Raw genomic sequence first — 15,551 nt, 5'->3', positions numbered from 1 at the left:
GAAAATATATGAGCCTAAGGAACAATTCAGCATTATACATCTCTAATGCAGACTTGCAAGCCACACCTCAGGTTCATGTTTGTTACGACAGAAAGTCATTTTGATTCATTTCTCATGTAGTTTCGAACACCCCCTATATAGCACTAGATTAAAGACAACAGATTGTAGCATGAAAGATGTTTACATGTATATTTAGTATTTTTTGTGTGGTTTATCCGAACAGGATGACAAATCCAATTTCGTTTCCAACGTTCTCCTATTGGTGTCTGCTGGACCTCCGGCATGTTTCGTGGCACACTGTGTAACATAACTTCCCAAAATCCACACTCATCATGTTTTCGGCCGCGAGTTAGCGACGGCGGTGCGGTGACGGCACATTTTCTGGTGTAATCCATTTTGTGGAGCACAGACAGGCGAGGACGCGGCAGTCTATCATTTGCGGCGGCTGCTGTAAGTGGCGGTGTCACGGAGCTCAAACGAGCTCTTCACTTCAGCTCCTCGTTCAGCCGCGCGAGCTCATCATTCCGCCATCAAAACAGTGATGGCGATCAATAACGCGCCGCTCGCGCAATCAACCGCCAGCGCTTCACAGACCTGCCGCCTATAGACTGATCGCTTCAAAGGACGGGTGCCATTTGTGTCCTTTATATGCCTATGGGTAAAAATGACTTTTGGGATAAAAAGCTGATAGCCTACTGGATTTTGCTACGTGTTTATAGGAGCAATCTTGGAACGTGTTAAGAAAAACAGTGACTTTATTTTGATTTATTTTAAGATGGCTTTTTTGTCCTATCTCTGTCAACATGTTCCCTACTGTATACATGGTAATAGGAGCTAGCATGATGCCATTTTTGTCCACACGGTATATATTTTTAGTGCTGTATTTAGTATGCATTATTAAAAACGCTGTGTCGTCAAGGTTATGTCAACCCTATTAGCATAGTTTTTATTTTTTGAAATAATAGGAAACCATTCCATAAATAGTCCAAAGGGAAAATAACGGCCGTCATGACATTGTCATCCTTTCAAGAATTCTTCAAGGACACTAAACGTTTGTTTTAAAACGAGTTTGATGATAAAGATAATTGTAGAAATACAGCATCAGTTACCATTTTTTCCAAGAAGCACCTAGATTCACACCCTTGAGGAAGAATGTTGCGATATCAAATAATTTTTAGGGTTTATATTTGTTGGAATAGAAAAATACTAAACTGCATTATTTTATTCTAACAAATATAACACTGTTTTAATTGACCTTGACATGGTTCAATGCAGACCATTAAGATTTTAATGATTTATTTAATATATTATTTATTAATTTATCACTTTATCATTATTTAATAAATGGGCAGCTGACAATAGACCGTAAATGTGTCCTGTGGTGTGACAGCCAGAATTAAAAAAACAAACTGTTAATATATTACTTTATTTTATTTGTATTAAAAACAGAAAAAAAATCTTCATTGTGTTTTTTTACATTTTGGACACACTTGGTTTATTTGTTAACCATCCATATACGGTTGTTCGAAAATACAAAGAAAAGCTTTAAAAATGTTACCCGTTTCATACCCGGGGGGGGGGGCTACAGCTGGTTATGTGGCTATAAAAGGCCTCTCACGTCGCTGGACTGCTGACAGTGATCTGATGGGATGGGGGGATGTAAGGACACTCAACCGAGGGAGAGGTAACCCAGCAGAGCAGCCACTATCCTACTGAAGCTCCATGTTCCTGCCTGTCCCATGGGCTTCCTTTCCCTCAGAAAGCTTTTCCTGAACAAACCCCTCATCTCCGAAACGTCACCGCTAGCCAAGCAGAAGATCCTGAACTTCACTCGGGGACAGCCGCATGCGTGTGTTCGTGCGTGTATGTGTTTCTTGAACTCTGGTTGAACCTTATGAAATATTAAAGGTGCAGATGGAACTGTCTACATGAGGCAGACGTGTCACAGTCCACACGTGTTTTAACATCACCGGCACGAGCTAATGGTTCCCCAACGCTCATTAGCTCGATGTCCTGGTTTTCATAGAGCTCATACGCCTGGTGTCTGAGAGAAACCGCTGTCATGTGTTCGCTGCTAAAACAGTGCTGGTTGGCCGGGCATCTGCCAGTGATCTGAATGACTACGATCTAAACCGCCTATAAATAAATGTGGTACATCGCAGACTTCATTTATTCAATATTTAGGTACACTTATATACATTACATCCAAATCAGTGATTCAGCATGTTGATGCCGTCACGATTTAATGTAATGTTTGAAGGAAGAAGTATAAATGTGTGGAGCGTATTTCTGTCACTTAAAAGCTCATCACATTTCTGCGTATAGTGCTTCCAGCGTAAACAACTTCATTTATCATCATTGCTGAACAAAAACAGCTTACACCAGCATAAATTTCACTGGATGGGTCAAGTCGGTTGACTAAGATATTAATGGTTAAGCTCAAGAAAAAGACTGGCAGTGACATCAGCACTGCAACGGCGTTGAGTTTTTTTGTGTAGAATAATTTCCATAACACAGCGACACTAACAATGTTGCGAAAACCATCTCAGACCCACATGGCTGGTTTATGCAGATCTGGTGGCAGCCATGTTTAAAAGTTCAATTTCAACCGGTGTTGTTGGTTGATCAAGGATTTTTTTTACCAAGGAAGTTAAATTTGGGCCCATTCTCTGCCACTTTAGGAAAGGACAGCAAAGGACCTCAAGATGGGAGCAGATCTTTTGAGTAAAGCTTGTCGCTAACTTCAACGACCAATGCATTTCTGCCGATGAAGCTAGTCAAGCATGCTTATGCTAACACCAGCATCCAAAACGCTTGCATTTCAGCGAGTAGAAAATGGACTCGACTAACTTAGAACTTCAAGGAGCTGTGCACCGCTGCTTCAGCATCGAGCGAGAGGATGCTGAAAATAGAAGTGGCATAATGAGAACCGCAATGGGCTCCAGCTAATTGAACAGGATCACGGCGTTCTTACCCTCTGCACGGTGAAATGGGTGAAATTCTGAATAATGAGACTCGCTCTAGCTCTCTCGTTGACAAGGACAAAGCCGATCTGCTGAGAATCAGGGGTCGGAGGTTGGGGGAAACCTTGGTCTTGCGTTCCCCTGAGAGGCTGCGGTCTTTGTGCTTTATCTAGCATCGTCAAGCAGCTCGAGGACCGGGAGTCCTGCCTGCTGTCCGAGCGGACTGCGCGACAATAAATCAGCTTCATAAAGGGTCACGAGGCTCGGCGCTTGACGATGGGAACGTGTATATGGATTATCAGCAACATCGCAACACATGCATCAATGCATCCTCCATAGCAGAGTTTGTAGGCCTTCTGTCTAGAGCTAAAGTACATGAACGCTTCTCGCGGCGCATCACGCAGCCTGTTAGCATCATTATAGCGGTTTGAGGGCCGGCGTTATGCAAATGAGGCTGGCTAGAGGAAGTGTAATGTAATCGGATGACATTTGCCTGGAGAGTGTGCCGATTGGCCAATTAACAGAAGTGTGTCATTCCTCAAACTTTCAGTTTCAAATTAACCAACAGTCTTGTCAATGCGCATTTTCTTTGCCCAAACATTTCTAGGCACTTTTGGGCAAATATTGTGAAATAAACGTAAAAAAAGTCATTTAAAAAAATAAGAATAAATAAAATTTAAATATTTTATTTCGTATTTTAAACATAATTTTTAAATTCAAAAAAATATTTATGTTTCCTTATATAAATTATTGTTTTATATAAAACTATAAATTTATATATCCAGTATATTTAGTATGTGCGCTATTCTAGACAAATCTCTGGTTATTTCAATATTTCTTCCAATTAAACCACAGATTGTTTTATCTATCTTTAAATCTGTTTCCTGCCTTATCCTACAATCTTTCTAACAAATAGCACTTCATAACCATTCAACAAACACAGCATCCAGGTCAGCCGGTGTGTTTATACAACCATAAATGATATTATAAAGTCAAGCCTTCACAAACATCTTCGCTCTTCCCTCCATTTACAGGAAATCAACGATTTCTTCATCCGCAGAGATTAAAGGGCAAACAGACAGTCAGACAGATGTGAACGCCACCTGCCGCAGTCTTTCTATCTCAATGTATCTCCAGCTCCCTCCGGCCTCCCTCCTCGACCTCCTCGGTCTAGTCTGGGGCTGTAATCTCTTAGCTAGCAAATAACAGAGACGCTGGAACCGCAGCTGTGTCAATCGGTGACACCGCAATCTCACCGCAAACAAACTCTGTGCTTCCAGTTATTGGATGGTTACTCAAAAGGTTGAGTCACGAAAATAATCGCTTTTGTTTAGTATTTTTGGTCTCTCTTTTCTCCTTCCGCTCTCATCCCCTTGAGGTCACCATGACCCTGCAGCGCGTCACATGAAGCAATATTCGGAGAAGACGTCGCGCTTCTAAAAGTTGCATTGAATCAAAATGATCCCAGTCATAAAAACATTAAGAGCAGCGCTTCCGAACCTCTCCGCGGGAGGCATCGACTTGGTCTGTCGAGACTCAACCGATCTAAGCTGAAATCGATGGGCTGCAATCTATTGAATAAGACTGAGGAAACAAAGACAGCTCAATGTTTTCCCACCAGAGGATTTCGTCAATTGCTCTTTAAACCAAACTGCAGGGAAATATTGTTCTCTATCTGCTTCGCACTTGACACATGCATTCAGTGTTCAACGGCACATAGGTTATCAGGAGGTGAACGTACCATGATAATGAAGGTGACCGGTCCAATGAAACTCCAGATGAAGTGATTGTCCATTCTGAGCCAGCATCTGCAAGACAACAAATGAACAAATTTACATTGTTTGTTTTTAACAGCGATAAGCAAAACTACAACCAGTGTGCAAGAGTGGTTGACAGGGTGTTGCTATGATGTTGCTATCGCATTCTAAATGGTTTTAGTGTTAATATGACATGGCGTGCGGTTGCTAGGCAAGTGATGTTGAAGTAATGATGATTCCCAATTCTTTTAGCATGTTGTAATGAAGTTGTTATAATGTTCTGGGTGGTTGCTAGGGAGTTGCTAGGCAAGTGATCTCTTTAAGCCTTTTACCAAGCAGGTACTGATATGCTTTTTGAACTCCAGTGTTTCCTAAATGCCCTTTTAGCATGTATTCATGTGGTTTCTATGATATTCTGGGTAGTTCTTCCTGTAGCTCAGTGGAAAGAGCATTGCGTTAACGAAGCAAGGTTGTGGGTTCGATCCCAGGGGATTGCAAATACCTATGTAAAATGTATAGGATAAAGCAGTGTAAGTCGCTTTGGATAATGCCTAAATGTAAATGTAGTTTTTAGGGTGTTGCTAAGCAATTTTCCTTTGTTGCATATTACCATGCCGTGTATTGAGATTTTACCTGAATGCCCTGAGTGTTATTTTAGAATGTTGTCATGTGGTTGCTAAGGTGTTCTGGGTGGTTGCTAGGGTGTTGCTAGGCATTCTTTTTTTGTTGCATATTGCCATGCAGATGCTGGGATGTTATTTTAACTTTATTGTTTCCTTATTGTTCTTTTAGCATGTTGTCATGTGGTTGTTGTGGTGTTCTGGGTGGTTGCTATGGTGTTCCTATGCAATTGACTTTTATGCATATTGCCATGCAGGTGCTGAGATGCTTTTTGAACTTTAGGGTGTTCTTATTGTTCTTTTAGCATGATCATAAAGTCCAGATCCTAAACCTCCATAACATTCAGGTCCTCTGATATGGCTCGGGTTCATCCCTCAATCAGGTCTAGGGGATTTGTCTACTTTATCATCCGCCAGGGCAAATCTGGGGTTCATTTCAAATCCCTAACCCTGAATATGAGCAACAGTAATCGAGATGCTTGCCTTTGCAAACACCACCAATAAACATGCACATCTAGGACGGTGTCTGTTACCGAAACAGGCTCGCGGGGGTTAAGTTACAATGTTTTTTTTACGGGTTGATTCGGCATTAGTCTGTTAAACGCCGCACAAAGGCGCAGATTTCCCGTAACGTATCAAGTTCCTCTAGTCCGTGACCTCCAGCAGGAAACACATAAATTATGTCAATGTTAAAAGATCTGTAAGAAACTGTAGAGACATCAGAGACTAATGCAGATGTACAAACAAAGCTTTTAAATACGCCCGTAAATGATGACAAACCTCAGTGTTCGGCATTAACACGGAGCGACGCGGACACTTCCACCTGTTTTGTGTGTTATAAGGAGGAACCCAAGAGCCAGTGCAGGGCTGAAGCACTGCCATTAATCTGCGTAAAAGCCTCTTTCTCATGCGGCCCCCGTCTCCTTTAGAGAGCATTTACAAACAACAGGTCACCAGAGGCTATTTGAACAAAAGACACTAACACATGCAGCCCTGCCTGGAAACCGCATTTTGTACTGTAAGGCAGTCTCTGAAGATTTGTGTGTGTGTGTGTGTGTGTGTGGTACCTATGGAGGCGTGTGTCGGCTCCTGCAGACAGCATTGCATTTGGAAAAAGAAAATCAAAGAAAACATTCAAAGTCGCTTACGCCTTCTTGGTCCCGTAGCTCCTGTAGTCGACCGCGGCAGACACACCCACGACCACAGCGGGTAGGAGGTATCCCGCCATGTAGAAATACCTCCTGCGTGAATATTCGCTCTCAAAGACCTCCACTATCATCAGATAGAGCTGAACCCCCTCCAAACACATCCAAGCGAACGACGCCAGGAAAAAGTAATGGAGAATTCCTGCGATTACGGAGCAGGCCATCTGAGGAACAAACGCAGGGGTCAAGAACAAATATGCGTTTAAAGGAAAGCTTTTAAAAACAGGGTTCAAAACACACGTGGTGGCTCAGAAATGTAATATTCATGCTGGTTTTATAGTTTTGAAAGACTTTTCTTTTACAAAAGGTTGTGATTTAATCACAATAAAAAATGTCAAGTGGCGCAACCAAGTAAAATATTTTCTTTGATACACCGTGAATGCTTGCATGAATGTATACATCGTTTCAAATATATTTTTCAAGGCAAAGATGTTTAGTTAAGTTTTTACCATTTGGCAATCTGAATTTATTTCGCCCTTTCATAAAACAGCTATGAGGGTCTTCAGGGGTTGTGTGAGGTCATTTCCCTTTTCATTGTTTTCTCCTCCCATAATGACAAAGTGATGTCTCACATTTTTTGTTATTTTTCATCCATAACATGACATTTTACACCACAAATATCAGAATAATCTTAGAAATGTAAATCACAAAGAGGTGTAGTCGTGTCACTGCGCTTTTGATGTTTTTCGTTAATATGTCTGAGCCAAAAAAAGTCTGTCAACGATGTTCAGTAAGTCTAAAAAACAATAAATTGAAGAATCTAAAGAAAAGAGGTCGCCTGCAAGTCTCTACGGGTAAGACATTTCTATGAGAGCAGACGAGACATCACATTTATCAAAGTAACGTTACCCTAGGCTCCGTCATGTCGATGCCGATGAGGAAGATGAGCTCTGCGATGAAGAGGCTGATGCACAAGTTCTTGTGAATGGTGTTCCGGTCACTCTGGAGACCACGGAAGAAACAGAATGTGAAGATGCTCATGGCCAGACAGATGAGGGACACCACGATACCCACACGACTGATGACGCTCAACAGGAGCTCCTGGACCTTATCTGGATCCTGACAGACAAACACAGAGAGATGGAATTTCAACAAAGGTCACATTTCAGAAAATATATTTCAACATCAAACAACTACACATTTAGGCATTTTGCGGATGCTTTCATCCAGGACGAATGAATTGATCAAGTATGATGTCTAATATTTGTCCAAACTAGTGGTAGCACAGTTATGTTTCTATAAAGTCATTTGTCTGTTCACACCAAATATGCTGGTCTAACCGGCATTACAAAACTTGACAAGTGACAAAATGTTTTGTTGCGTGTCGATTATCATGGTCATAGCAGAAAAAGACAAACTCACATTTGAACAGATGAAATAGATTTTGAAAACAAAACTAAATCACAATGAAAAGATAAACACGACTAAACTGTACTTTAGTTTTTTGTATTTTATTTTTGTACTTAAGTAAACAACACTAAGCTGCATTAAACTAAACTAAACGACAAAAACTAAACTTAACAGAACAAAAGAAACAAATCTAAACTAAAAAAACACCAAATACTAAACAAAAGCTCAACTTAACTTAACAAAAAAACAAACCTACACAAACACTAAACTGTAATAAAACTAAACAAAAGAAACACTAAACTAAACAAACACTAAACTAAGCAACACAAACTAAACTAAACAGAACAACGGAAAGAAATCTAAACTAAACAAACACTAAAAACTAAACAAAAGCTCAACTAAACTTAACAAAAACCTACACTAACACTAAACTAAACTATACTAATACACTTAACTAAACATAAAAATAAAAACAAACAAAAAACTAAACTAAAACCCTAAACTAAGCTAAAAACAAACACTATAAATAACAAACGAACACTAAAAAAAACTAAACTAAACTTTCAGTTAACCAAAAAAGTTCAATCATATTTTCATTACTAAAATAAAATAAAAACCGAGCTAAACGCAGACCATGTCCTCTGTATTATTCCCTATTTTTGAGTTTGTTTGGGATCCGGTGAGTTATAATCTGACTCTGGAAGGCGGCTGAGTGCCGAGTACTGTTGTGCGTACTGTATTATCACAGCTGGGCTTCACAGTAACACACAGACCAAGGCTGAAATATTTATAAAGATCACAGCTTACCATTAGCTCTTGATGAGCCATGAGCACCGCAAAGTTAGTGAGATGGCTGCAGGAGCAGGTGGTGTGACTTTTATTGGCGTGGACGAGCTTGCAGCCCTGAGTGGACCAGTATCCCATCATCGTCCTCTCAGAGTAGTTCCAGAAGGAGCAATTGGAGTTGTAGTAATGTTGCATCTGAAATCAAGAGTTATGAACTGATATTTAAGAGTTGTCTCATGCACTGGAACAACGTAAGAAACAGGATCGTAGCTCACTCGTGATCCACAGAATAACACGAGCGGATGGGTTGCCGTTCCATCTTTCTCAAGACACGGCGGCCAAATCAAACACTCTTTTGAATGCGCAGTGTGTGTTCGCACATAAACGACTAAAGAATCTAATAAGGTTAAATGAGTGCGAAATCTAGCATGGGACCATTGATTATATGAGGTGCTAACAGGGGGCAGAATGGTTTGAAGGCATGTCTGTGGAAATCACACAATTACTTTGATAGAAAGCAAAAATCAAGCCGGCTCTCCTCTGGGAATACTCCTGACACTTTAAAAGAGAGCCAGAGGATAATTGGTCCTCTGGTAATTTCATCCTGCATTGTATAGCTAATCTGGGAGCTAATTTTCCACTCCAAAAAAAGGAAATTGCATCGTTTACATCCTAATGTCGACAAACGAATTAGTTTTCATTAAGAATTTTGTCTAGGCTGGTAATAATCATTGGTTCAGACTTTGTTAATTTCGTGTTCGATGGCTTAAACAAACCCACTGTGACCTTGTAGGCTGTTTGAATCCAGACTGCTTTTATTTCCGCTCTTTCTTCGGCGTTATCCTGCTGTTTTTACGATAGCTTTGTTTGTTTATTGCTTGAACTCACGTCGATGTGCTCCAGGGTGAAAATCACAGGTTCCGATATAAACACGCGACTTGACTCCTTGTTTATGGAGGCGGAGATGACGTCTGAATTCACCGCCACCGAAAGGTTGCGTCCGTTTCCCTCGTGGCCGAGCTTGATGGTCGCGTTCTCTGTGCTCAGAAACTGCCCCAGGTTCTTGTAAAGGGCAAACACCAATTTGGCAACACCTGTATGGAGAAAATGAAAAAAGAAATGACACATCGAACTTTATTATGGTGCGATTACTAAAAGAGATTTTTGCACTTTGATAATGACAACAAAATTCACAGTTTTCAGTAATTTTGTATAATTAAAGGTGACAAAACTAATATTTACATTGCAAAATAATTAATGGTGAATTACATAATTGTAATTATACATCACAGCAAAACTACTATTGCTTTAAACCTCAGCTGAATAAATGGATCATAAATAATAATCTTCAAAAAGGTAGAATAAAAAAATGTTTAATCATAAAACATAAAAAATTGGTTTCACAACATCTTTTTTTTTGCTTTGCTATTGCATTAAGAGTGATGACGATAAGATATTTTGTAGTACACATTATATTTATTTGCCTAATTTTCATAAATACAATAGTTTTCTTACTGCAAAACATAATTTCTTATTTTAACAGCTATTTTATATTATATTCCAATATTTCGTTTGTTATTTTCATGTTTATTATATAGAGTAAATACAGTACACATTGGCAACCATTACAACCCCTTCTCGCACATTTTCAAACGTCTCTGTTTCCAAGTTTCAAACTTCAGTAAGTGCAATAATATTTTTCCTCAAAGTGACCCAGTAGCAGGTTGGTTCAGTTTGAGGAAAACAACATATGCTGAGCAGTATGTTCACATTCACGTTCAACTCTTTCTCTGACCATGAGAGCACTGCTATCTCCATAGTGACGGAAGCAGTTGGATCTAATATGTTCTCGTTCTCAACAGATTCAATACTAATGTGGTACAGTGACGGCGAGCGTGTGAGGGTCTGTGCGTGGGTTGGACCGTACCATTACGACTGTTGAGTTTCACCGTGTTGGAAGATAACTGGATAGAAATACCAGCCCTGCCACTCTGGGGAAACCTGAAATCTTGAACCTGTCCATCTGTGCTCAGCACGTAAACATCAAGAACTGCAGAGAGAAATCATGTTTCATAGTGTTAGTTCATCAAGCGGAAACAGAGGAGGAAAACGTGAGGTTTGCAGACGTGTAATACGGTTCATGTTTTATCTCATTTCACGGTGAAACCACTTCAGGTCCAAACCGAGCAGCCGCAAGCGCGCAAACAGACTAAATAAGCTGTTTACACACTTGTCAGTTCCGTTCATTTTGCATAGGCTATTGCCCGCACTTACTTATATTACTCGCAGGTACTTTCACGATGGCCGGCTCCATTAAATTGTCAGCAAGGACGAAGGCTCCTTCCTCCAGGGTGTCCAGTAACATGGTTGCGGCATGCGTCTGCTCCGTGGTGTTCATATCGTGCCAAGATTTTAGAGCCTCCGGTCTGAGTAGGTTGTCGACTGTATCCACGATAGCCTACGGCCCAATGAGATGCTTGGTCAGCACAAACCACTGTAGTGAGGTCAAATGTCAAAGCCTTGACTTTATCAGCAGCTGTCTGAGCCCGTGCTCCATTGAAAGCAAACATGCACACATTGTTATAGGTTGTTATCAGGTGACACACATAAAAACAGGCTGCAGAAATGAGCCCGACAAGCTTTGTCTGTTTCAAGAGTGCAGTATTGAATGTCAAAGGCCTCTGGGGCCGACGCATTTAAGGTAAAGAGAGACAACCGGTCGAGACGCATTATAAATGCGGACCGTCCTTTAAGATAAAGACGTGTTTGTTGCGTGTCATCAGATTTAAAATCACAGGCCGTTGTTTTCATTTTATCATCCGTTATGATCCAGCTTTCATCGTGGAAACTCTTGGGAACATTTATATCGTCGTGTCCCTCGGTTTCCATAATACCGTACATAAAATTGAAGAGAGGAAATCTGCCACATGCTAACGCTGGGAGCGAATTGCGACATTAAATTTTCTATAAAAAGGATGGGTATAAAGATGAACTGTGATGTTTAATATTTAAAACTTTAAAACAATCATTCTCTGTGTACATATGCCTACTTCCCTACTGTAAAAATCAGTATGCAAAATGAGTAAAACCTCCAAATGCACAGTATTCACGCAACAGTATATCTATTGGGTTGGGTCTATTATGTTCACTTAGTGTACAGTATGTGTAACATGGACAATATGGGGTCCATGTGTCCTGTTCTTGATATGGAATTCGATGAATAGGAACTTAAACCAAATGCAGTACTTTCACAGTACACACAATATCAAGGTGTCACATGCACTGCAACAAACATGAAAAAAAGTTTCACAGTACAAATATCAAATCATTGATGCATTTACTTTAAAAGCAAAATAACATATATTAAGTATTGTTGCTGTGACAATCAAATCTGAGCTGCGTTTCCCAAAAGCATTGTAAGCCAATAATGGTCACAAGTTCCGTCTTTTCAGCATAGTTCGGTTCAAGTGTTTCCTATGTTGTTGAACCAACGTGCTTCAAATGACAGATGAGCGACAAATTTACAAATTTTTTTGGGAAACATCCGGGAGTAGATTGTTAGTTTCTCAAACGATGCATCATACTATGGTGGCTAACCAGCGAGTTATGTCGTTGTTCGGGGAACGCACCCCTGAATGGTCCTATCTGCCAATGGGCTAAAGAACTATAGGTCATTTAAAGGAAAACAGGATTATTTTTCTTACCCAACTATTTATTCATAAAACAAGACTTAATATCTTATGTTCTGTATCTTCATTTAAAATCAAATCCATTCCTTCCGGTAATTTTACAATAAGTATATTAACTTGAACTAAATAATGATGATCAATATTTCTATAATATCTTAGGTCGTGTTATTTTATTATTATTTAATATATATTTTTAAAACCAAACGTTGTGTCTGTTAACATTACTCAATGCACCATGAACTAACATAAATAATTATATTAACATTAACAAGTATTATTAAATTGTGAATAACTATAGTTCATGGTTAATTCATGCATTTGCTAATGTTAACAAATATAACCTTGTTAAGTGTTTCCTTCATTTTCAAAAAACAAGACTTCAAATTTCCCCTTTTTGAATAGACCTAGCTTGATGTAGGAATATTTGTACTGAGAAACAAGACAGAACCACTAAGAAATGAATGTTGTCCAGAGTGACATTGACATCTAAACAAAGATTTAAAGAAAGATGACAGCATCTTTAAAGGGGGACATGTGTAAGCCAAGCAACTGCCATTCAGATGACCGAAATGTTAACTGATAGGTCTCGGCAGTAGGCCTGAACAATGAAAGGTGAAGGAGTGTTTCAACTTTTTGAAGAGAGTTTGGTGACACTAAATGTTACACACTTTATTTTTAAACCTGAGAGCTCAATAATTATATTCCAGACAACAGTCTAATGCTGAACATTGAACTCCATTAAGACACAATAGTATCCTCAGGTTTAAGTGAATGATAAAGAGTATATTTTATCTCACACACTTACACTCAAACACACACAAGTCAACAGGCTTCTAAAATATTGATTCATATCGCTCTGATAATGTTCATTGGTTTTGCACCTTTGCCTCACATAAACATTGGTTCTATTATTCCTGCTTTAATAACATTTTCATATTTTTCATTTGAAACTACTTTCAATTGCTCAGTCCACACCAAATACCATCATATATAGGTTTCTCCACAGTCTAAGGTTTCACTGGAATACACATTAGCTCATTTATTTCCCCTGCTTTTCCTTTCCAAAACAGCATCTTGCATTTCACATAATCTACAAATCTTGTTCCTCTCTAAATCACAAGTAAGTAGCTAAAAAAGCTTCTACAAATCCGATGTTGCAATCAAATAGATTTCAAACACCACAAACTGACATCTGCCCTTTACAACCAATAACATCAGAGCGCAACAACAATGCATGCATCGCCAACCTGCGAATCAAGCACGTCAACAGACAGCATGACTTCAACATCGAAAATGAAAATACGCAGAAACACACACACACACAAAGATAAGAAATAGGAATAAAAATGCAGCCACACAATTTCCAATCTACTAAAATATGGAACCTCCACTGTTGATGAAATGCAGTGTCAAGCCTGCTGAAAGGACCTGCAAGGTTGGTTAATGCTGGTCTACACTCTCAAAAATAATAAAAAATAAATAAAGATGCTTTGAATTACCATTTTCTGGTTGAATGGTTCTATACAGAACCTTTAACATCAAAAGAACATCTTGTGTTGAACAAAGGTTTTCTGTATTCAAAAAAGTTCTTTAGATTACAAAAAGTAACCTGCAATTTCATGTTACAAACAGAGATGGCGATAGAGAGGCAAACGTTATGGATTGCAGCTTTAGAAGCCGAGGGAAGACACCACCATACCAGCATCCAAAATACATCCCACGTCTATGACCAACCGAGCTTCTCCTTTCAACAGGGGACAGTGTGAATGAAAGAAACATGCTGAGAAACAATGGCAAGAAAAGAACGAGAGAGGACAGAAATGACAAAGAAGAATAGCACAGACATACCTTCATATACGCCCTGCAAGTTCTTTCTCGTTTTTGAAGCTTTTCGGTTTGAGAAAGGACACACACAAGAACAAAACAGACCAAAGAAACACACTTAGAAAGGTTGATGGTACACCGATGGGGTTTCCAATCCACAAGCACTTCAGCAACACATGTTAAAGATGAATGTTAGGGTGTACACTCTACACGGTGGCTTTGAGTTGAAAACAACAGGCATATTTATTCCACAGCTGCTCTTTCTTTGAAAACTGCACCGCTAACTCATAATATGCATATGAGACATATGCAATCCAACCTTTAAAAGGGACTGAATCAGCTATGGTTCGCACACATTGCTGATATCCACGTTTACAGTAGGATGAGATAGCACATATTCCTGTGACCACACGGAAATCGAACAATCGCTGCCCTGATTTAAGTGCTTGGACTAGAATGACCTATTCACCGCAGGAACGATAACTATAAGGAAAACAAGACAACGCAAACTATAGCGTCCAGACCCACATACAACAACATTGTTTATTCTAATATTGCATGATTCAGTTTCAGATTTTAAATGAGCGAGGCCTTTAAATCCAATTTGTTTTTAATTGCTTGTCAATATTTTGCCATTTGTCGCTGTCGCAATGATATAGTTTATCTGTGCTCTTATTGTTATAGTTCGAGGTGTGGACTCTTCTTCTCCTAAACATAATATTTTGTGTTTTTAGTTATTGTTATCATCCTTGGTGTGAACCGGCTCAACATGAAAAGAATTCTGCAACAAGAGACACTGAGAGCGAAGATGAATTATAGCATAATATATCACAGCCAATCAGAACAGTGGGCCCGTTTTTCTTTTGTATTTCTATACAATACACATCACAGTTGAAGATTGTAGAACTGTGAACACTCATATGGGTGATTTTGACAGAGAAGCCGAATTCAAATATATTGGGATTTTACGATGGGCGGGGCTACCAAGTGTGACGCTGCGGAGTCTACAAGAAAAACAAAATGTTGTGTTGCTTGGTAGTTTATTGCTAGTTGCTTTGACGCATTGTGTCTGGTTATGTGAAAATGTTAAAATTCAGCTTAATTACAGGGGTTGGCGTCAGAAACGGGATTCGGGGGTGGAGCTTATAGATCATGCTATGAAGAAAATAAGGGTTAAAGGTGAAGGGCATGGTCAGGGCTGTAACTGATCGATGGAAACACTGTCCCAGGAATATGCACTATGCTTGTGTAAATTACGTTGGCTGAGGGCCACGTGTCTCCTGCAAGAATCAAACAATAGTCTTGGTAGTGGGCTGTGGGGTATGACCTCACTCAGATTATTGACCATCTCTCTCTG

At 39.6% G+C, this 15,551-nt stretch overlaps 1 protein-coding gene across 20 annotated transcripts in view; it reads right to left on the bottom strand.

Annotated features, from left to right (window-relative positions):
- Window positions 1-15,551, bottom strand: part of adgrl2a (adhesion G protein-coupled receptor L2a) — a 102,313-nt gene that overhangs the window by 14,043 nt on the left and 72,719 nt on the right. For 14 of the 20 annotated variants that reach the window (XR_008904979.1, XM_056734564.1, XM_056734573.1 and 11 more), the window contains 8 exons: window positions 14,219-14,257; window positions 10,956-11,139; window positions 10,609-10,731; window positions 9,570-9,775; window positions 8,703-8,876; window positions 7,395-7,604; window positions 6,489-6,709; window positions 4,705-4,771 (listed from right to left, as the gene is read on the bottom strand). Coding sequence is in view for 19 of the 20 variants with exons in the window: in XM_056734564.1 (XP_056590542.1) it covers window positions 4,705-4,771; window positions 6,489-6,709; window positions 7,395-7,604; window positions 8,703-8,876; window positions 9,570-9,775; window positions 10,609-10,731; window positions 10,956-11,139; window positions 14,219-14,257 (1,224 nt within the window). In the remaining variant the exon portion in view is untranslated. The remainder of the gene's footprint in view (window positions 1-4,704; window positions 4,772-6,488; window positions 6,710-7,394; window positions 7,605-8,702; window positions 8,877-9,569; window positions 9,776-10,608; window positions 10,732-10,955; window positions 11,140-14,218; window positions 14,258-15,551) is intronic. The other 6 variants (XM_056734567.1, XM_056734574.1, XM_056734583.1 and 3 more) reach the window with 1 other exon arrangement.

The sequence above is a fragment of the Triplophysa dalaica genome, chromosome 21 (assembly GCF_015846415.1).
Source record: "Triplophysa dalaica isolate WHDGS20190420 chromosome 21, ASM1584641v1, whole genome shotgun sequence".
In the NCBI taxonomy this organism is placed as follows: domain Eukaryota; kingdom Metazoa; phylum Chordata; class Actinopteri; order Cypriniformes; family Nemacheilidae; genus Triplophysa; species Triplophysa dalaica.
Note: the sequence above shows the minus strand (reverse complement) of the source record. Positions and strands in the feature narration are given on the sequence as shown.